At 35.3% G+C, this 22,703-nt stretch overlaps 3 protein-coding genes across 8 annotated transcripts in view; all 3 read right to left on the reverse strand.

The window, feature by feature from the left end:
* LOC145676789 (armadillo repeat-containing protein 6 homolog) overlaps nt 1–22,703 on the reverse strand; it is a 63,246-nt gene that overhangs the window by 34,918 nt on the left and 5,625 nt on the right. For 3 of the 6 annotated variants that reach the window (XM_081747581.1, XM_081747588.1, XM_081747582.1), the window contains exons 2-3: nt 9,436–9,513; nt 468–609 (exon numbers count right to left, since the gene is read on the reverse strand). In XM_081747581.1, the coding sequence (XP_081603707.1) occupies nt 468–609; nt 9,436–9,452 (159 nt within the window). In that variant the 5' untranslated portion in view covers nt 9,453–9,513. The remainder of the gene's footprint in view (nt 1–467; nt 610–9,435; nt 9,514–22,703) is intronic. The other 3 variants (XM_081747593.1, XM_081747599.1, XM_081747603.1) reach the window with 1 other exon arrangement.
* On the reverse strand, nt 15,220–15,723 carry LOC145679237 (uncharacterized). Its single transcript, XM_081749823.1, has one exon. The coding sequence runs from the start codon at nt 15,721–15,723 to the stop codon at nt 15,220–15,222; it is 504 nt and encodes a 167-aa protein (XP_081605949.1).
* On the reverse strand, nt 15,808–20,400 carry LOC145679238 (uncharacterized). The gene is made up of 2 exons (XM_081749824.1): nt 20,088–20,400; nt 15,808–19,913 (listed from the first exon to the last, which is right to left on the reverse strand). Exons 1-2 carry the CDS (start codon nt 20,398–20,400, stop codon nt 15,808–15,810), a joined length of 4,419 nt encoding a protein of 1,472 aa, XP_081605950.1.

Below are 22,703 nucleotides of genomic sequence, written 5' to 3' on the forward strand. Positions count from 1 at the left end.
CATTCACCACGACCAACTTGATATTCCTTTGACATATGCGAATAACATCTAACTTACAAGGAAAAAGTCACATACAGAATGGTATAATTTTTTCAGGGTGTTCTTGAATTTTGAACACATTAGAGTCAAATGCTAAAGTGCTGCAAGTTTTTGTAACTATATAACTGCATTGAAATGTCCGCGAAGCTCTGTACCAAATCATATTATATAATTTTCTCCCATAAACTATTTTCATTTGAAATGTTTAATATAAAATATATTGTTCCCAGGTTCGATTTTAGCCACTTTAAACTGCAAGTTTACGTCTCATATAGCCTCGGTACTGAAAAGGGACGCTAAACTTCAATAGCCAATTAAAAGATATTTCATATGCAACTATTATTACTTTCTTTATTATTTAAGTAGAAATCAAAACAGAAAAGTAAATCACAGGGAAAAGAAGCAGAACAAATTTTAGAATGAATCACCTGAGCCTCAAACTGCTTTACTGCATCCTCAATTGCTTCCTCTACGGTTAATTGAAAATCTTCGATATTTTCCAGCACTGTTTCATTAAAAGTTTCCTGAGTAACTACCTTGGGCATTATTTTGTCTGGTGCAGATGAAGACCTGTAACATGAAGAAGACTTACAATAGTGCAATACATGAAAAAAATCAAGAAACCATTAAAATACTGAGGCGAGACTATTGAAAAAAAAATGAACCGTTCTACAATAAATATCATATTAATGCTTAATCTTGATATATATATATATATATATATATATATATATATATATATATATATATATATATATATATATATATATATATATATATATATATGGATGTTCCAACATAACTCTGGAACGTCCGGAGCAAGCTTAACCAAACTTGGTGCACATATTACGTACAGTCTGGAAAAGAGTATTGTCGGGGTAAGAACCCCTAGCACACTTGGGCAGAGGGGAAGGGGGAAACATAAAAATTATCGAAAATGATCGATATTAAGGTCGAATCCATAGTTTTCGGGCTCCATGAGCTGATTGGTAACAATTTCGATTCCTTTTAAGTTCAATTTCAGCCCCCAGTGAGGGTAAAACCCCCTAGCACACCTAGAGAAAGTAGGAGGTGTGATATATTAAAATGATGGAAAACGACCGATATGAGTGTCGAATTCGTAGTTTCCGGGATCGGTAACATTAATAGTGACACTTCTGATGCCGTTTAAATGGAAATTCACCCTCCCTTAGTACTCCTGAAGGAGGAGAAACGGTAACATGTAAAAGTAATTGAAAATGACCGATATTAGTGTCGATTTCATAGTTTTCGGGATCCCTAAGTTGACTGCTGACAGTTTTAGGGTTCTTTAATTTCAAAGTTAGATCCCAGTTTGGAGAAAGACTTCCCTAGGACTCCTAGGGGGAGAGGAAGAATGATCAAAAATGATCTATATTAGTGTCGAATCCATAGTTTTAGGAGTCGTTCAGATAAACAATGATACTCTCGATCTCTTTTAAGTTCGATTTAAGCCCTTATTAGCACGTGAGGAGTGGGAGAGTGAAATGGTGACAGATAAAAATATAAAACGACCGACATTAGTGTTGGATCATTAGTTTTCAGCATCGCTTAGTTAATTGCTGGCAGTTCTGATCTTGTTTAAATCAAGTTTATTCCTCAGTCGAGGAAAGGCTTCCTTAGCATTCCTGGAGGAATGGGAGACGCAGACATAAAAATGATTTTTAAAACACTACAGATATTAGTGTCGTACCTATAGCTTTAGGGGTTGCTTAGATAGAAAAGGGAGACTCCAGATGACATTTATGTTCAAATTCAAACCTCATTAGCACCTGGAAGGGGGAGGGGGGGCGGAGAATTTTGACATGTAAAAATGATTGAAAATTACCGATATTAGTGTCGAGCGCATAGTTCTCGGAGTCGGTAAGTTGATTAGTGGCAGTTCCGATAACCTTTCAAGTTCAAGTTTAGCTCCAACAGGGGTAAGAATCAATAACACATCTTGGAAGATTGGAAGTGGGTAACATATAGAGAGTAAGGAAAAAAAAAGGAATGTCCATGTATGTGCTTTATCAGGTGCTTTGTCCTATCTGTTGGTGTGACTCTTGGTACTATTTGGCTTATATAAAATGCATGCGTAGATGTAGAAATGTCCATGTAAAAAGGGGCAAAAGATTTAGCTAACCCTACTTTTTCTACGCAGTTTTCAATATTAAAACGCCGTTTTCTCGAAAATGAGTTTTGTGACATTCCTTCTTTTCCCCTTACCCTTCATATAAAATGATCGAAAACAACCGATATTAGGCAGAGTTCATAGCTTTCGGGGTCCCTAATTTCATTGGCGACATTTCCTATGTCATATGCTAGGTTTAACCCCATTAGCATCCGCTACGGTGGTGAGAAGGGGTTGACATATAAAAATAATCGAAAACGACTGATATTAAGGTAAAATTCATAGTTCTTGATGTTGCTGAGATTATTAAGTACACTCCCGATAGCGTTGAAGTCCAAGTTCAGCCTCCATCGACATAAGGGATGAAAAATATTTCAAATGACTGAAATTAGTGTCGAATTCATAATTTGGGTTCGTCAAGCTATTACGCTACAATCGTGATGACATTTAATCCCACGTTTAGGCACGAGTGGGCATGTCAACTGCATTGGGAATTTAGAGGGGTAACACTAAAGGCGTTGTTCGCACATATATATATATTTGAATGTATAAGTATATGAACGTATATTCAGGTGTAAATCTGGAACAATTTTAACCAACTTGGTAGGCATATGACTCAACCGAAACAAAAAAAAAAAAAAAAAAAAATACTGAGACAGTAAAACACCCCAACGGGTGGGAGTTAGAAGAAGTGACATGTAAAAATAATGTGCAATTTATAGTTTTCGAAGACGCTGAAATGAAGTGATGCTCCCAATGCCGTTTAAGTTCAAGTTCATCCCCTCTAAAGAGATGGAAAATAAAATGTCAAAAATGCCAGATCTGTGTCGAATTCATAATTTCTGGCGTCGGAAAACGTCTGAATCGTTTGAAATGACTTTTGGAAGATAGTTAGTACACACTTCAAGTCAGAGTTTTTGAATCACATCAATTTGATTAAAGGCGTATTCCATGGAAGTAGGGTATTTTAATATTTATGCCAAAAACAGAGTAACGTCTGTATTTTTATTACACTTTCATTGAAATAAATGTTCTAAGGGAGAAGGGGATTTAAATATTTCCCATAAACTAATTCTCTCCGTGCGAAGAACGAGCATTTCAGCTAGTAACGTATTGTATTGGAATACTACATTTATTTAGTTACAAATTTATTTTATTCATAAATATATTTCTTCTTTACAATAACATTATCTTCAATAAACATTCACTTATCCAAATGAATATATTCTAACATAAACTATTCATTAGTAAACTGAAGCATTAATGTGAAATCTAATAACTGATTTTATTTATTTATTTATTTATTTTTAAATTTTATTTTACATTCTTCTGTAACATTTAGGTAATGAAGGACGAAACCTCTATTAAGGGCTCCGAGCCACAACTGCAGTTCGAATCCGATGGATGCAGTTAATAGGTGTACAGACCATCACACAAGATCAACGCTCAGAGAACAGGCCGTTCCTCACTATACTATCTCGCATTCAAGAGAGCTTGATTATAAGACCACGAAGACACTAGTTACGACTAGTAACCGCAATGAAAGGAGAATCAAGGAATATTCAAGAGTATGTATGGTATGAATGAATAAAAGGTACAAAAAGTGCGTTATACACTTGCATTAATAAATTACAACAGAAAAGAGTCAACAGGACTCAACAGAAAAAGAGTCTTTTAATGTAATGTATAATAATTGGCGCGTCGCTGTCTGTTTCAATTCCCTCCCACATGAGTGTTTCCCTCAGTCCATTATGAAAATTAAAAAAGAGAACGGTTATTTTTAAAGAAAATACTTTTTAGGATAAGCTCCATCTAGCTTCATCTAATACCCTTAGTGGATAATATTTTTAGAAGAAGCACTTCCTTTTACAACTTATTTTCGTTTTCCCGCCGCACACATTACCGTCAAGATATAGAAGGAATGTCCACTAAGTATCAATTAGGATTGAACGAGCATTATGTGAGGAAAATGCATTTTACTTAATTAATGTAGTACAATTGTATATACTGTAGTACTGAAAAACTAATTTTTGATGGCGAAATTTTCCAGAAAAGACATAAATGGAAATATTAAATTCAATTTCAACACGAAAAAATATAAATGGAAAATTATAAGTACATTACTATTTGCTAAAAAAAGAGAAATATAATTCACTCTAAGTGAAATACATTGATTTGAAACTTATTAATATGATTAGGAAGTTATATTTGGCTGTGGAACTTCCTTTAAGAATAAAAACTTTAGGAAAATATAAACGAAAAATTGCAATTTGAACAGTTGCTTAATATTATAGTAACTACGCAATCATGCAGCGTAATGCAACTAATACTTCGTAGATCAGTGGGGACGTACCTATGATTTACAGAATCCTCCACGGTAACAAGTTTGATTTCCATTCATCCATAGCATTAAATAAATAAATATATAAAACTTATCCATGGGATTCTACCCAGTGCTGAGACATAAGATTGTCATTACCTATGTTCTAACATCCTGCCTTACATCATCCTAGTTTCCGCTTGGTGAACAGAAATGTTTCTTTTCGTTTAAGCTTTCCAATTATAAGGAAGGTTATTCGCTTTATATCCGACAAATCTGGCAACACTGCTGTCACCTGTGAAGTTACAGAAGAAATATACAACTTATGTCATTATCAATGCCGTCGAAAGTGAAGCGTAATTGGGAAGGGTACAACATGGTTCTTTCGCACGCACATTTTTCGTACAACTGAATAAAAAAGTGTAGGGAAAATGTTTAATCATCGAAGTGAGCACAGTTGTCTTGACCAGACAAACACAAATAGCAGCCATGCAGAAACATTCGCCAACAAAAGTGGCCCATTTGAGGTTACCACCGAAAATACCACATGAGGTACTTCATAGAATTCGTTAACTAGCAGGCTAGAATCTACTATCTCAAAGTGATTTGTCTTAGAGGTTAAATCTGGCGCAATCCACTGTCAGCCACAACCTCCTCCCGCGCTACATTGTTGAACGCTCTATTCCAACGCCTCTCTTTTTAATTTTTAAGTGCTGTAAATAGTGGAATCCGTGTAACGTGGGTTCCTGTCACCACGGCATGGCGCGTCCTCAGGTTGCGGATCGAGGAGAAGGCCTCTAGATATAGAGGTTAGCTGCGAATATACTGAATAAGCAGTCGCGGACAGACGACTAGGAGTGGTCCTCCAGCTTGGGGGTTTGGGTAAGGCTAACACCCTCATCCTGTAAAAAAAGGTACTTGTTCAGAAACATTCACAAAAGCCTCGGACAAGGACTGATAACTTGGCACGACATCAGCAAAAGAAAATGGACATGAGATTTGGAACATGGAATATTAGAAGTCTTTATAGGGCAGGCGCGTTAAAATCTGTAACGAGTGAGTTAGAGAAATAAAGGATGGACTTAGTAGGAGTTCAGGAAGTTAGGTGGGAAGGAAATGGATCTGAGAATTCCGGAAATTTTACGTTCTTTTACGGGGAAGGAAATAAAAATCACCAGTTAGGAACAGGGTTTTTCGTTCACAAACGAATATTACCAGCAATTAAACGGGTTGAATTTGTTACTGACAGACTTTCTTTTATTACTCTTAAGGGACGGTGGTGTGATATTATTGTTTTAAATGTACATGCTCCAACTGAAGATAAGGGTGACGATATAAAAGATAGTTTTTACGAAGAAGTGGAACGGATATTTGACCAACTCCCGCGATACCATATGAAGATTCTATTAGGGGATTTCAATGCGAAGGTAGGACGAGAGGATATTTTCAAACCGATTATAGGGAACGAAAGTTTGCATAAGGAAAGTAATGACAAAGGTGTTAGACTCGTGAACTTTGCAACATCCAAAAACCTAATCGTGAAGAGTACAAAATTCCCACATCGCGACGTTCATAAATACACTTGGACATCACCAGACGGAAAAACACATAATCAAATTGATCACGTTTTAGTAGATAGAAGAAGACGATCTAGCATAATTGACGTCCGATCGTTTAGAGGGGCTGATTGTGACACTGATCACTACCTGGTAGTAGCGATAATACGGGAGAGATTATCGTTAAATAAAGGTTCGTTCGATTAAATAAAGATAATCGTTCGTTATTCAATGTCCGAAAACGGAGAGATTTAATTTAAAGAAATTAGAAGAGACACAGGTAAGAGAGGAATACCAGATTGAAGTTTCGAATAGATTCTTGGTCTTAGAAGACTCGGAGTGCATTAGTATTGAGGATACTTGGATTGAAATTAGAGATAGCATTAAAAGTTCAGCAATAGAAAAATTGGGACACGCGGAAATACGTAGGAACAAACCATGGTTCGACCAAGAATGCATTAAACTAGCAGAGAAGAGAAAACAGGCAAAATTACGGTGGCTACAAAATCCGAATGAAATAACTATACAAAATTTCGCAGATATCAGGCGGGAAACTTCCAAAACTTTTAGAACAAAGAAACGCGATTTTTTGAAAGCTAAAATTAAGGAACTTGAAGATAATAGTAAAAATAAAAACATTCGGGACATGTATAAGAGGATCAGCGAATTTAAGAAAGGCTATCAACCTCGTGCTTATATATTAAAGAAATCTGACGGAACAGTTCTCACTGATACGGATAGCCTCTTAAATAGATGGAAAGATTTCTTTGACGATTTGCTGAACACGCAGCCAAAAACTAATGTGCGTGGAGAAAAGGAGATACACACCGCAGAACCGTATATTCCAGAACCCAATCGAATAGAAGTGGAAGCCGCTATAAAGAAATTAAAGAAACACAAATCTCCGGGTGTAGATGAAATTCCTGCTAAGTTAATTTTAGCTGGAGGCGAAAAATTGTGGAACAAGATACACAAACTCATTCTCCTTATCTGGAACAAGGAAGAATTGCCATAAGAGTGGAAAGAGTCAATCATTGTTCCAATTCACAAGAAAGGCGACAAAACTGACTGTAATAATTATCGAGGCATTTCTCTTCTGTCAACATTCTATAAAATCCTTTCAAATATTCTGTTAGCAAGATTGACCCCATACGCAGATGAAATTATTGGAGATTATCAGTGCGGATTTAGACGAAATCGATCAACTATCGACCAAATATTTACCATTCGCCAAATACTCGAAAAGATGTGGGAATACAATACCCCGGTACATCAACTATTTATTGATTTTAGAAAGGCTTACGACTCGGTTAGGAGAGAAACATTATACAACGTTCTTACAGAGCTTGGAATACCGAGAAAGCTAATTAGATTAATTAAGATATGTTTAAGTGAATCCCAAAGTAAAGTCCGGGTAGGAAAATTTTTGTCCACGAGCTTCCACGTCGAAAATGGCCTGAAACAAGGAGATGCGTTGTCGCCATTATTATTTAACTTTGTGCTGGAATACGCCATAAGGAAAATCAAAGATAGCAACCAGGGCCTAGAGTTGAACGGCATTCAACAGGTTATGGCATATGCTGATGATGTAAATTTAATAGGGGATGATAGGAGAACAGTAGAAATAAATGCAGAGATCTTATTAAACGCTTGCAGGGACATGGGTTTAGAAGTAAATGCAGAGAAAACTAAATACATGGAAGTGCGTCGGGACCGTAATACGGCAAATTGTGGAGGCGTTAAAATATTAAATAATGCTTTTGATAAAGTGGATACTTTCAAATATTTAGGATCAATATTAACAGACGAAAATCATATTCACGAAGAAATTAAATGTCGACTAAAAGCAGGTAATTCGTGTTACTACTCGGTTCAAAATCTCTTGTCGTCGCGAATTCTGTCGAGGAATTTGAAGCTTAAAATATATAAAACGATAATCATGCCTGTTGTTCTGTATGGTTGCGAAACATGGTCGCTTACTCTGAGGGAAGAACATAGACTGAAAGTATTTGAGAACAGGATCCTGAAAAGAATATTCGGACCCAAGAGGAACGAGAATGGGGAATGGCGGAAGCTTCATAACGAGAAACTACATAGTTTATACGGTTTACCCAACATTGTTAGGGTCATCAAGTCTAGGAGGCTTAGGTGGGCAGGTCATGTAGCTAGAATGGAAGAAAGTAGAAACGCTTTCAAAGTCTTGACTGGTAGACCCATAGGAAAACGACCATTAGGAAGACCTAGGCGCAGATGGGAGGATAATATTAAGATGGATCTCGCAGAGATAGGAATACAAAGTAGAAACTGGATGCAATTAGCTAAGGATAGAAGTCAGTGGAGAGCTTTTGTGAACGCGGCACTGAACCTCCGGGTTCCATAGGCCATAGAGTTAGTTAGAGTTAGTAAATAGTGGAATTTGTGTAAAACTTGCTGTATTTGGAACACAATAAAACTCTAGTATCAAACAATAATTATACACTAACGGTATCTTTAGTAACATGCCATTCTGAATAACACTCACAAAAATAAATAAGTGCCCCTAGTTCTAGCTTCTCTCTTTGCTTATATACAACCAATAAACGTAACTTTTAATTTTGTTCTGTGGCATTTGAACTTTTGAGTTAATTTTTTCTTTCAAAACCAGAATTTTAACATCTTTCGGCGCTCCTCAAGCTTTTGTATTTCTAAAGTTTTTTTATTTATTTATTTATTTAAATCTGCCTTGATTCTTCGAGATAATATTCGGATCAACTGTGAGCAACTCTAATGTTTCTTAACATCGCTTGAGTAATAAGAACTTCCTGAAAACTCGCAAAATCCAATGGCATTTTGCACTGTCCTCTGAGCAACTACACTATGTTCATATAAACTTTCCATAAATAAATTTTATTTATAGTTGAACTGTCGCCTTTTAAGGCAGTATTTGTAGCCAGTATCTAGAGGATCCACTTCCAGTTTAACCAAAATTCTTGGCAATAATTAGCTAGAAGTGAATTGAATCACTTAGTTGTTCTAAAACTGTAAACATAACACGAAATTATGGCTAAATATTAAATCTATAAGCCAACTTACCGTTGCATATTCAGTTTTCGTTATAAATAATGATTATCGCAGAAACAAAGTACAAAAATAGTCCTGAATGTTGGTATATTTTGAAGCATTTCCCTGACTTTCACGAACAGTGTGAACAATGGGAAAGGGGGAAGGAGAAAATTCCCCCCAATACTTTCTTTTTCGTTAAGAAAAAAAAGAAAAGAAAGAAAAAAAAAGAAGTATTCTCTTTGAATTGGATTATACGGATTTAATAGCTTAGCTTGAGTTATATTTTCGTTCGATGGTCTTTAGACACAAATAAGTTTTGTTATTTCATACTTCTACTGCTTACTTACTTTGTACTTTTAGGCATTAGCTGTACGCATTCGCAAACAAAAGCAAGGTTGTCATTATTAGCTGTGGTTTTCAAAACACTGGAAAAAAAAATGTGGAAGATATCAGAAACATGCACATTAACTTCACGTGCTTAAACATGTTTGTACTAAAAATAGAGTTGAATAACGTACAAAGAGTGAAAAAGTGACCGACTGGACCGGGACCTCCGGCATACCGTGCCGATGCGTTAACCACTACGCCACCCAGACCGCTTTCCAGAATAGCGACTCTCTTTCTCACTCTCGAGGTCGGTGCTCTTCACTCGAACAACGTGGGTTGTACAGCGGGCGACACTTCTAAATGGTACACCTTAGCCGTAAATCTCCATATGGCTGTACCATTTAGAAGTGTCCCCCGCTGTACCACAGACCCCTGCTGTGCTTGGACAATCCCTGTGTCCATATATTGAGTACCTATGACGGTTGTGATTTTATATAGATATTAATGAAAGAGGAAATAACCGATTTTTTAACACACCATATCTTTATGTGAATTCAATAACGTACAAAGAGTGAGTAGCTGTTCTGGGAAGCGGACTGGGTGGCGTAGTGGTTAGCACATCGCCACGGTACGCCGGAGGCCCCGGGTTCGAGTTCCGGTCCAGTCAGTCACTTTTTCATTCTTTCTACGTTCTTGAATTTACATCTATAAAGAATATGGTGTGTTAAAAATCCATTGTTTCCTCTTTCATTATTATCTACATAAAAATAGCGTTGTTGGATGTATCTTCATCTTTTCCAGTATCTATATCGAGTTCATTTATATAAAAATAGAGTTGTTGGATATATCTTCATATGAATTTTATTATTCATATTGAACAAACAAATAAACAAACAAAATATTATTACTGTATTGCGAGCGGTGATAATAATAGAAATAATGTAAGTAAAAGGCTAATCGTCACCGCAAGAAACAAACCACGTAACTAGAAAGTACTTCCAAAGAACATCGTCTTCATCTTCAGCCTAGGCACACTTCCAAAGGATTTAAATCATAGGAAAGAAATTATGGAAAGGTAAAAATGATTAAAATGAATTTTAAAAATATGTGAAGCAAAAATCTTCTTGTCACTAGAAATAGACATGTTAACAGTAATTAATTTGTCACTGTTCAATGTTGTTTATTGTTTTTCTTTTTTCATTACCTTCCAGACGGACGTAGTAAAAACACTGCTCCAAATGGCATTTATCCTATGTCACCTTTATCTGAACTGAGTGCCGGTTTCTCCTTATGAATGTAATAAGCTTCTTTAATTTTTCGTTCTGTTGCTGTTTTTGCTTTTTCGATCAAACATGAATTAGCAATATTGTGGTTATTTTATTTGAGATGTGATGCCAATCCGGATAACTGTTGTAAGCTACGAGATTTGGATGTACGAATGTGCTCAGCGATTCTGGTACAAATATTTCTTTTTGTTTGGCTTATATATATTTGGTCACATTGACATTTAACTCGATCAACGACACTACTTTGTTGGGGATCAATAAAAAATGATTTAAAATTTGTAATATATTTTTCTATAGATTTAGGAGGAACTTCGGAGACCTTAATGTTATTTTTAAACAATACCTTCTTAATTTTTGCCGAAATACGTGGGGCCAGGGGGACGCCAATCCATTTGTCCTCTTCGGCATTTCTAGTGACAAGATGATTTTTGCTTCGTATATTTTTAACATTCTTTTTAAGCATTTTTACCTATCCATAATTTCTTTCCTATGATTTAAATCCATTTCGAAGTGTGTCTAGGCTAAAGATAAAGACGGTATTCTTCGAAAGTACTTCCTTGTTTCTTGCGGTGACTATTAGCCTTTCACTTACATTATTTCTAAACAAAAAAATAATTTGGGAGTGTATATGCTTTGTAATCCTTGATATCTTATGCACTAAGGGATTAAATTTCCTGAGCGTCCGGAGGCATAAGCTTAACAAGGCTCATCTAAAAAGTAGTTTTCCCGTGATGATGGGACAGACAACTTCGAAAAGAACACTACAAATTGGCGTCCTTCTCTCCGTAAAAAATGGAATTTTCGAAACGCTGGACCACGTACCCTATTTTTATTAAGAATTTTATGTACTGAGTTTAACTCCCTAACATTAGAGACTCATGAAATATCCTATTTTTGGAGTTTATTTTTAATCCTCTCTACTATATAGTTGATAATGCAAAATATTATTATTAATAGTACCTAAGTAGTCACATTTCTTTTCGTCCTCAATCTCTGGACTAATATTGGGTACATATCGGTGGAACTACTGAAATAGAGCAACACTAAAAACACACCTCACTTGCTTAAAATCTCTGGCCGCAAACTAATTTGCGTTGCAATAGCTACGGAAAAGTGTAATTTCCAGAATATTTTATTGTTTTTATTCATAATTTCAGAGATATTTTGATTAAAAATGGTATTATCTATTCCTACACACAAGTGGCTAAACATTGGCAACTTGGTCTGCACAATTGGCCAAAATGATAGGTAATAGCTAAACCACATTTTAACTGGCTAATCACCATGTGAAAATAGCTAGATTTAGCTATAAAATTGCTGAATTGGCAACACTAATTCACACTGAAACGTAACTGGAACTTACATGGCAATCTTGGTTGTGACCCTGACGAGTCACGCACGGCACAGTACAGTTGAGGGAGTGACACAGATTATACAGTCTTATAGAGTATTTCTATAGTATGAAATAAATTTTCTATTTTCAAAAGTAAATAGTTAGACTGCGATAATAATACAAAGTACAGCTTCTACGAAACTGTTTTATGCTAATATATATATATATATATATATATATATATATATATATATATATATATATATACAGTAAAACCTGTCAACTTGGCCACCTCCCTATCTTTGCCTGGTTCGTCTTGAACCTGCACTTTCCCATAAGACATTTATTACTCATTACTCTGTAAGTTGGCCACCTGTCTATCTTGGAAGTTGGCCGCATTGAAGCAATGTTTATCCTATGTTGATAATGATAAATTTACCTGCGTATCTTGGCCACGCGAATAACATTTTATTATTTTTCTTAACTCTTTCGCATTCCCGTATGAGAGCCAAATGTTCTGTATTTGTTACTGGAGACAGAGAAGCATAGATTCCCACGATTTGCTCTTGGAGGTCAATAACCAGAACACTACCCTGACAAAGGGGTGGTGAAGGAAGTGGCGAATGAGAAAACGCACGTACAGGAATTCAGGAAATGGTCGTACGTATTTGTTTACCCTGTCTGTTTTGGCAAAACCATTAGCTATATCGGCTCCTTTCATCAGTGCGGAGATTTAGTAATTCCGGAAAATTCTCAAGGTTAAAGCTAACCATTTCAATTGTGATTTATTGGCACCTGACGGCTTTTCGAAAGGTAGCGGAGGTTTTCAAATATGAATTCCCTTAAGATTTTGTCAAAACATCTTTTGCTCCAAGGGAAACACTTGTAGCTCATTAACAAGAGGTAGTTACTACAAAATTAGAATGTGTATATGTGCAAAAAGAATAAAAGACATACGTCTAAAATGAACCACCACGAATAAATTTGTTATTAGTAACTGCTTTGCTACTTTTCGAAAGGTATCTACAGAAAATATTTGTCACTGCCGAAAAAATAATATAAACTGCATATAAATTATTGAATTTATAATTTTGCTTTTCTTGTTTTCAATCTGAATAACTCACTGTGCTATAATATCAATTTCAATAAACTGCGTACATATGTTTCGATTTTATGGTTGTGTGATTGTGTTTTCCGTCCTAATAATTCAGTGTACCACACTAGTTATCAGGAAGAAAAAAGGCACATATATTAAATATAATGTAGTATTTTTTCTAGTACTGTGTATTGTTATGATTACTCTATATATATTATGTAAAAGTAGCTGTCATGATATTGCTTATTAAAATTTTACAAGCATGTAATACTAGAAATCATATTCTAAAAATACACCAATCACTTATTTTCTGTAAGTTGGCCACTTTTCAATGGAACCGATCGTGGCCAACATAGACAGGTTTCACTGTATTAATATATTAATAAACTTCACTATCTTAAATAAATTTTCCTAGTACTATGTAGAAACGTGTTGTAATATTTCTTATATGAAAGTTTCTTCTCTACCTTACACGTGTGATTGTTCGTTATGAATATATTATACAGACCTGTTTGGACAGAAAAATTTCTCCATGAATATCAAACTTTCTCCCGAATTTAACAAATTGTGATGCTCTATCTTCTTATTTTTTAATTTGCGGCAAAATACTTATAAACAGGTAACATCTGTTCCCTTCCGTTTACAAAAGTTTTTCGATTGTGCGAAGTCAAACAACAAGGGACATTCCTCTCAAAAAATTGCGCCAGTTGTATGTTGAATTATAAATTACGGATTACGGAATATGCGATATGGCTTCATGGGAATTGTAGAAGAGTCCCAGGACTAGAAACTTAACTTCTCTCAGAACAAATTTTGTGATGAGAGGGGGAATTCTGGCAAGTAAAAGTAAACCTTAATAGCATATATCCCAAAAAAAAATAATTTTGTTTTTGATTTTGGCAAATACCATAGCATTTTTTTCTCTTTTGCTTGAATGAATTAAGAAGGAAAGACTCAAACTTCTGTAAGTGGAATCTGAGATTTGTTTTTGAACTCTCAACTGCAGAACTGCCCTAACCCTGGGAAAATTATGGCAAAATCTCCTAGCTTAATTGTACTCACAATGTACTGACTTCGGAGCAATCATGGCATAGGACTGTTTTAGCCATTTAAAATTATGTTTCTAAGTGTTTTCTATTTCCATTTTTAAGGTAGTTTAGAATAATAACGCTAGACAGTACGAGCGACTGTTACAAATTTGTTTACAGAAACAAAGAAGAACAATTTAACTATAAAAAATAACAAATAGGCTTTAAAAATTCTTAGGACTCAATTTATTTGGAACATTTACAGTCTCTGTTTATGTTGGAAAATACAAATAGCCAATATTGTGAGCTACATTAAAAAACCGGCTTGAGACATAATGTAACTAGCAACTTCTCAGTCAAAATCTGAGTCCGGATCATTTCACGGAAATTAATCTTTACTGTTGGAAACCCAATTATACTTTTTCCTTGCCACTTCACTGTTTGTTACTATAAATGGTCCATAAGAAAAAAATAAATAAGTGAAAAATAATTAAATAAAAATAAAATATAAAATTCTGATCATATACTGACTCAGTGTAGGTTATTCTTTGAAGAAAATTTATAGTAGCCTTTTTTTTTTTTTTTAATATTGTTTATGATTATGCTCTTAAATGTTCGCGATTTACTTTACTGGTAATGGACTGTCTTCTAACAATGGAAACTTCCAATACTTGTTTTTAGTTTTTATTGTACCTTACTAATCGCTGGTTTTCAACTAACACTTAAAATAAACCACAAAGTACATATAATAACTTCACTGTGTTCATTGCACTTAAATAACAAACTTAACTTTAAAATTATGGAAGAAATGTTCGTGCCTCGTGCCTTATGCACCGTCTCTCTTCAACACTTTCCATCTTGAATAACAAATGAAATCTAAATTTCGTAGAAACAGTGTTTCCAGTTCTTAAAAATATTACTACATAATATAAGACTTAACATGCCGCCCGCCAAAAAAGGGCTAGTGACCTTTTTTTAAAAAAAAAAATAAAACAAACTTTACATAACAACAAATAAAATAGACTGAAACAGGAAATAAATATACTTTAACATGAATGACATTATGATTCATCATTATTTGGTAAAACACAAAGTCCTCTAATTGAGCGTTTATATAAACCATTGGAAGTTTTAACAGTAGCCACTCGAACCAAACCGTCAGGTCCAGAATGCACTTCAGTGATGACTCCCAATTTCCACGATAGAGGAGGTAGCTTATCTTCTTTGAGAACCACCAATTGACCTGGCTGTATGTTTGCACAGCTTCTCTTCCACTTATTTCTTCCTTGTAGTTGTGACAAATATTCCATATACCATCTTCTCCAAAACTGTTGAAATTGTTGTTGGATCCTTTGCCATCTTTGAATTGAACTAATCTTCTCGTGATGTAAGTCTCGTTCTGGTAGCGCTGTCAATGGTTGACCAATAAGAAAATGACCCGGAGTTAATGCTACTGGATCATTAGGATCATTGGATAATGCTACAAGAGGTCTCGAATTTAAGCAAGCTTCTATTTGTGTGGTTAATGTTGTTAACTCTTCAAACGTGAGATATGACATTCCCATGACTCTTCTTAAGTGGTATTTAAAGGACTTAACTGCAGCCTCCCAAAGACCACCGAAGTTGGGCGAATATGGCGGAATAAAATGTCATTGGATTCCTTCAGTAGTTGCAAAATTCTTAATCCTTTCTTGATGGTCAGCTGTATGCAACAACTTTTCGACTTCTTGAAGTTCCTTGTTGGCACCAATGAACGTAGTTCCATTGTCGCTATAGATATGCTTGCATTTACCTCGACGAGATATGAATCTTCTCAAAGCAGCTAAAAATGCCTGACTAGTAAGATCACTCACAACTTCGAGATGGATAGCCTTTGTTGCTAAACACACAAACACTGCAATGTAGCACTTCACCTTTGTTTTTGACCTTCTGGTACCAGTTTTAATGTAAATAGGACCGGCAAAGTCAATTCCAGAATTTGTGAAAGGTCTTGTTAGTTCTACTCTATGTTTTGGTAGTTGTCCCATTAATTGTTCTGGTCCAGACGCCTTTAATCTTTGACATGTAATACACCTTCTAATAACTTTCTTGATGGCATTTTTACCATTAGGTATCCAATACCTTTGCCTTAGTGATGCTAGCATTAACTGACATCCAGAATGTAGCAATCGCCTATGTTCATGTTCCATAATTAGTCTTGTTAGGTGATGATCTGGTGGTAGAATAATTTGATGTTTAGCGTCAAATTCAAGTTCAGACATTTTTAATCTTCCACCAACTCTTAGTAATTGTTGATCACATATGAAAGGATTGAGAGACAAGAGTTTGCTCTTATTGCTAACTCTTCCACTTTCTTTAAGATCAGCCATTTCCTTAGCATAAACTGAACTTTGAACTTCTCGTATTAGTCTGATTAAAACTTCTTCAATTTCTTCCAAAGTAAGAGCGTCTACATTTCTTCTCGATGCTTCTACTTTAGCATTCTTGGAAAACCGTACACAATAAGCCAAGACTCTCTGAAGTTTGTTCAAAGTAGAGAATCTTTCGATCATACTATTATCTTGAGTTGTCACTAAGTAACTTGATTTTAATTTCTTCTGTTCAGGAATCTCTCTGAGTGGGGCAGGCTCCGTCTTAGGCCAATCAAGTGAAGAACACTGTAACCACTGAGGACCGTTCCACCACAAATTATTATGTATTAACTTGTCAGAACTTGTTCCCCTTGATATAATATCTGCAGGATTTTCACTTGAAGCGACGTGTCTCCATTCCCCTCCCACTTCTTGTACCTCAGCAACTCGATTGCCAACAAATGTTTTCCATCTATTTGGACTTGCTCTTAACCATGCTAAGACCACCATAGAATCTGTCCACATATACACCTGGGATATTCGTTGTTTTAATGCCTTAGTTACCTTTTTGACAAGTTTTGCTGATAACACTGCCGCACATAACTCTAAGCGAGGCAGGGAAATCTTCTTTATGGGCGCCACTTTGGACTTAGCACATAATAACTTCGAAGTAACTTGACCATCCTTGCTGACGGATCTTAAATACACACATGTCCCATAAGCCTTTTCTGAAGCGTCTGAGAAAGCGTGAACTTGAATGTCTATCAAGGTACCTGACTGAAGAACCATTCTGTCTACACTGATATCGGATAATGAAGGAATGAATTCAAGCACTGTCTTGCATCTTTGCTGTAGTTCTTTAGGAAGTGTTTCATCCCACTCCAATCCTGCTTGCCACAGATCTTGAAGAATTATCTTACATACGATTGTTATTGGACTAACAATTCCCAACGGATCAAAGATTGAAGCAATAATACCCAACATCTTGCGTTTTGTTAAGTTATTATTCGACCTTTGATTTAGAGTGAATCCATTCATCACTTGAAGTTGATCAGTTGCTGGATGCCAAAGTAATCCTAATGTTTTGATTTGACCCTTATCGTCTAAGCGTAATGGAAGTTGTGTTTCTCTCAATTCTTCAGAGATGGATTCCAATAACTCAGTACTGTTGGAACACCACTTTCTTAGCAAAAAACCACCCTTTTGTAGCATTTGTATTAATTCGTCCTTTATCTTTAAAGCTTCCTCCACACTTTCAGCCCCTGAAATACAATCGTCAATATAGAAGTCATTCTTAAGAACTTCTGCTGCCTTCGGATATTCACCAGCTTCTTCAGCACTTAATTGCTGGAGACAGCGAGTAGCAAGGAAAGGCGCTGAGGCTGTTCCGTATGTGACAGTCTTTAATTCATATACCTTAATGGGTTCTTCTTCTGATCTTCTCCACAAGATCTTCTGGAATTTACAGTCACGCTCATCAATCAAAATCTGTCGATACATCTTCTCTATATCTGCAGTAAAAGCTATAGGGTAGGTGCGAAATCTTAATACAATTGACTGCAAATCGTCTTGCACAGTTGGACCAACTTTGAAAACATCGTTCAGTGAAATGCCACTAGTTGAGCATGCGGATGCATCAAATACTACTCTAGTCTTCGTAGTAGTACTAGCTTCCTTAATAACTGGATGATGAGGCAAGTAATATCCTTGAGTAATATTAGAGTTGCCTTCCACTTCCTTCATATGTTCCAAAGCTTCATACTCTTCAAGGAATGCCACATAATCTGTGCGTAACTTGGGGCATCTATTTAACCCTTTTTCTAGTTGTTGTAAACGCTGAACAGCTGTCTTATAAGAATCACCTAACTGGGTCACTTCTTGTTTGAATGGCAGTCTCACTATAAAGCGTCCTGTTGAATGTCTTCTGGTGTTTGCGATAAAATGTTCTTCGCACTCCCTTTCTTCTTTGGATAAAGGAGTTTCTTGAATATCTTCTATTTTCCAAAACTTCTGCAGCTGATGGCTTAAATCATCGTTGTTGTGCAAAAAGAATGTTCGATGTTCTGGCGTGAAGTTGTTGTGCTTTGGCATCTGATATTGTCCTGAAACTATCCATCCTAACTCTGTATTTTGGAGAACTGGAAATGCTCCTGGACGCACCTGTTGTCCTGCTTTGAGTAGACTAAAGAAAATTCCAGCACCTAACAACAAATCAATCTTACCAGACTTGTTGAAATTAGGATCCGCTAACTGTAAATTCGGTGGAAAGTTCCATTCTTTAATGTCAATATCAGCATCAGGTAAATTTCCCGCTATTTTTGGCAATACAAAACACTCAACATCTACACTAAAATCACTTACAGCAGAGAATACTTGTAACTTACTTCCGTATTTAACGTTGCAACTTACATTATTAATACCTTGTACAGGAACATTCATAGGATATTTCTTTAATTTTAACCTTTGAATGAGAGATTCTGTTGCAAAATGAGATTGGGAACAACTATCAAGCAAAGCCCTAACCATATGTAATTTACCATTGCAATCTTTAACTTGAACAACTGCAGTTGAAAGTAAAACACGCACATTACTTTTAGGCTTCACAGAGCAATAAGTACTAGTATTAACAACTTCCTGCCCTTGAGACATTGACCTTTCCCCTACAGGTTCCGTAACAGAATCATTTTCAACACTTGCAGCATGATTAGGCTTTGATTTCTTAAAATCGCTATGCAATAACGCGTGATGCTTGAGATTACATATTTTGCATGCATTTAGCAAACAATCTTTCGCTACATGATTGACAACTTTCAAACAATTAAAGCAAAGTTTGTTTTGTTTCGCAAAACTTAATCTTTTGGATACACTTAATTTCTGAAACTCATTACACTTGTGCAACGCATGACTTTGTCGACAAAACGAACACAAAACATTAGTACTCACATAAGATTGTCTAGCATTTTTTACTTCCTTGACAACATTAGATTTACTGAGATGCAACTTTGATTGTGTAGACTTTACCAATTCTAAGGCCTGGCATTTATTTTCTAAAAAGACATGAAGTTCTTCTAAACTAGCAAACTGTTCCCTATTTGTTTGATTTTCAAAGTCTTTACGTGTTTGTTCATCTAGCTTTTCCAAAACTAGGTGCGATAACAATATATCCTCCAAAGGAGTATCTAACTGTAACGCCTTAAGTGCATTTACGTTACTTATAGTTTGATTTAATAATGTCCTTAAGTCCGCCACTGAATCTTTACTGACAGTCGGTAATGAAAACAATGTCTTTACATGAGCAGTTGCTATTAGCTTTGGATTATTATACCTTTTGCATATCATTTCCCAAGCAAGTTTGAAATTTTCACCTGTTACTGGTATATTCTCAACTAATTTGCTTGCTTCACCTGATAATGAGGACAACAAATAATGAAATCTTTGAATATCATCTAAACTCTGATTGTTTACAACCAAACTACTGAAAGTATCATGAAAATGTCTGAAATCTATAACTTGACCTTTAAATGTTGGTAGCTTTATGACTGGTAATTTTAGACACCCTGTATTCGCGGTTGAATCACCTGACGAACTTCTATTGCTACTTCTAGCCTTCTCAGCTGTTTCAACAATTGACGTCATTTTTGCAAGAGTATCGTAGTAAGTGGCTTCAAACAAGTCTCTATCCTGTGTGTATTCATCGTTTTCGTCCTTTAATTCAAGCTGTTTTTGCACTTCATCATATTCTTTGAATATATTGGGTAAACGTGCACACCTAACTTTAATTTGCATTACATCGCCGTCTGCTCCAAATTGTTCAACAAATGTTTTCATTCTTGTAAGGGAAGCTTTAGCTAGGCCTCTTGCCTTTATAAGAGAATTAGTATTTGAATCCATTGCTTGTGATATATCTACCTGAAGTCCTTATAACAACAGATCTTTACACAAGTAAAAAAGAAACAAAAAAATATACTTAGCTACGTGACTGCTACATTGCGCCTTTGTTTTTCTTCAGATTGCAATGCACAGCTGAATGCGTAGGCGCGTACGTGATAAGTCCACTAGGTCAATTTTGCTTCTGATTCGTAACACTCACTGTCTTTACACACACATAGTCAATATGAATGTTTGAATGATTCACTTATTATTTTTCTTGGCACAACACTTCCTCCATTCGGCACTGGAGGACCAAAAAAACTGTTTATGATTATGCTCTTAAATGTTCGCGATTTACTTTACTGGTAATGGACTGTCTTCTAACAATGGAAACTTCCAATACTTGTTTTTAGTTTTTATTGTACCTTACTAATCGCTGGTTTTCAACTAACACTTAAAATAAACCACAAAGTACATATAATAACTTCACTGTGTTCATTGCACTTAAATAACAAACTTAACTTTAAAATTATGGAAGAAATGTTCGTGCCTCGTGCCTTATGCACCGTCTCTCTTCAACACTTTCCATCTTGAATAACAAATGAAATCTAAATTTCGTAGAAACAGTGTTTCCAGTTCTTAAAAATATTACTACATAATATAAGACTTAACAAATATTATTGTCAACAAAACAAAATATTTAACCAACAAAAGAAAAAATGTAGGCATCTACGTCACAGATGTTTACAAAGATATCCAAACTGAGCACACGTTACTCAAGAGTAGGGTAGAAGGAAGGAGTTGGGTGAAGAGGGTAATTGGGCGGAAAACTTTTTAAAAATGAGTATTTTGCATTTCAGTATATTTTTGTGGAATTTAATTACACCCAAATGTTGGGTGGGTAGATGTTTATCAGAAAAAAAGCTTTGATGAATTTTGAGAGGGTGTAATAATGACCAAAAAAAAATTGATTGAGAAATGACATACTTGAAACCGAGTTTCAGGTTTGTGTTTGTTTTAGTTTCAGTCACAATAAATCACTCATCTAATAATGTTTCGATCCTGATTTTTTTACTGCTGCTTTAAAACATCATAAGGATGGTGCCGTGAAAAGCAGCAATCTTGAATCTTCACTGTGACGCAGTTAAAATTTTGCTAAAATCTGTACCTCCCAAATAACCCCAAGGGGTAGTTGGGCGCATGATCGGGTAAATGGGTGGAATGCCTTAAGTGAACATTTTTTGGTTAGAATTCATTTAAATGCTACGCTATCTTAGTCTTCTGGTGTACACTTTTGTTTTATTGTGCATTGTGCTTATTAAGCTATTTTATTCAACTTAGGTCTCCAGTGGCCGTTGCGTATGCCAATAGCGCTGATGCTATAAATAGGACCTGTTTATCAATCCAGAGTTCCAACACATGTTCTATTGTAATAGCTTACAGTTATTTGGTGTTAGTCTGATTACCTTCTATTATTTTTGTTTGAATATCAGGGCCTGTTCTCTTGTTTTCCTACATTTTCTACGTTTTTCTTTTTTTATGTTTTCGGCCGAAGTTTTGACGGCTTTTATATATATATATATATATATATATATATATATATATATATATATATATATATATATATATATATATATATATATATATATATATATACGGTATATATATATTTCGTATGTGATATATTTTGGATTAAGTTCACACGACAATATATTATGCTATGAACAATAACTGGAAGGTTTGAAAAAGGCATTTAAATATCTTTGAGATTAGAAATAAGTTACTCCTTATTTTGCGCAAACAAAGGTATATTTTTTTTCTAGGCCACATAAAACTATTAGTTTTTAAGTGGAATACAAGTTAAATACATTAAATGAAAGCTTGAGTTTTCTTCATTTACACTCAATTACCCTCACAGGTTTATGTGCACCGGCAATGGTTTTAATCATTTTGCACCCAATTACCCCCATGGGAATCAGACCAACAACAACAAAAATATTGCAGCATCAAAAGTAAAGATGCCGAAAGCTGGTAAGTGCAGAACCTGCAATATACAATCAGTTCTTAAAAACTATGAAAACACCTATAACCAGTGAGGGGAGAAAAAGCAGGGTTGGCAAAAACAATTTTTTTATTGGAAAAAAAACGGTTTCTTAAAACCAGTTTTTTTTTTTTTTTTTTTTGGTTTAAACCAGGTTTTTTTTGGTTTAATAATTTGCTCTATGTATTTATATCACATATGGACAGAAATAAGTTTGTTTTGCCTTGGTGTTATTATGCAACAACCGAGTTATGCTGGAAGGGGTCACGTAAGCTTAAAGCGG

Source organism: Thermobia domestica, chromosome 2 (genome assembly GCF_964235325.1).
Source record: "Thermobia domestica chromosome 2, izTheDome1.hap1.1, whole genome shotgun sequence".
NCBI classification, from domain to species: Eukaryota; Metazoa; Arthropoda; class Insecta; order Zygentoma; family Lepismatidae; genus Thermobia; species Thermobia domestica.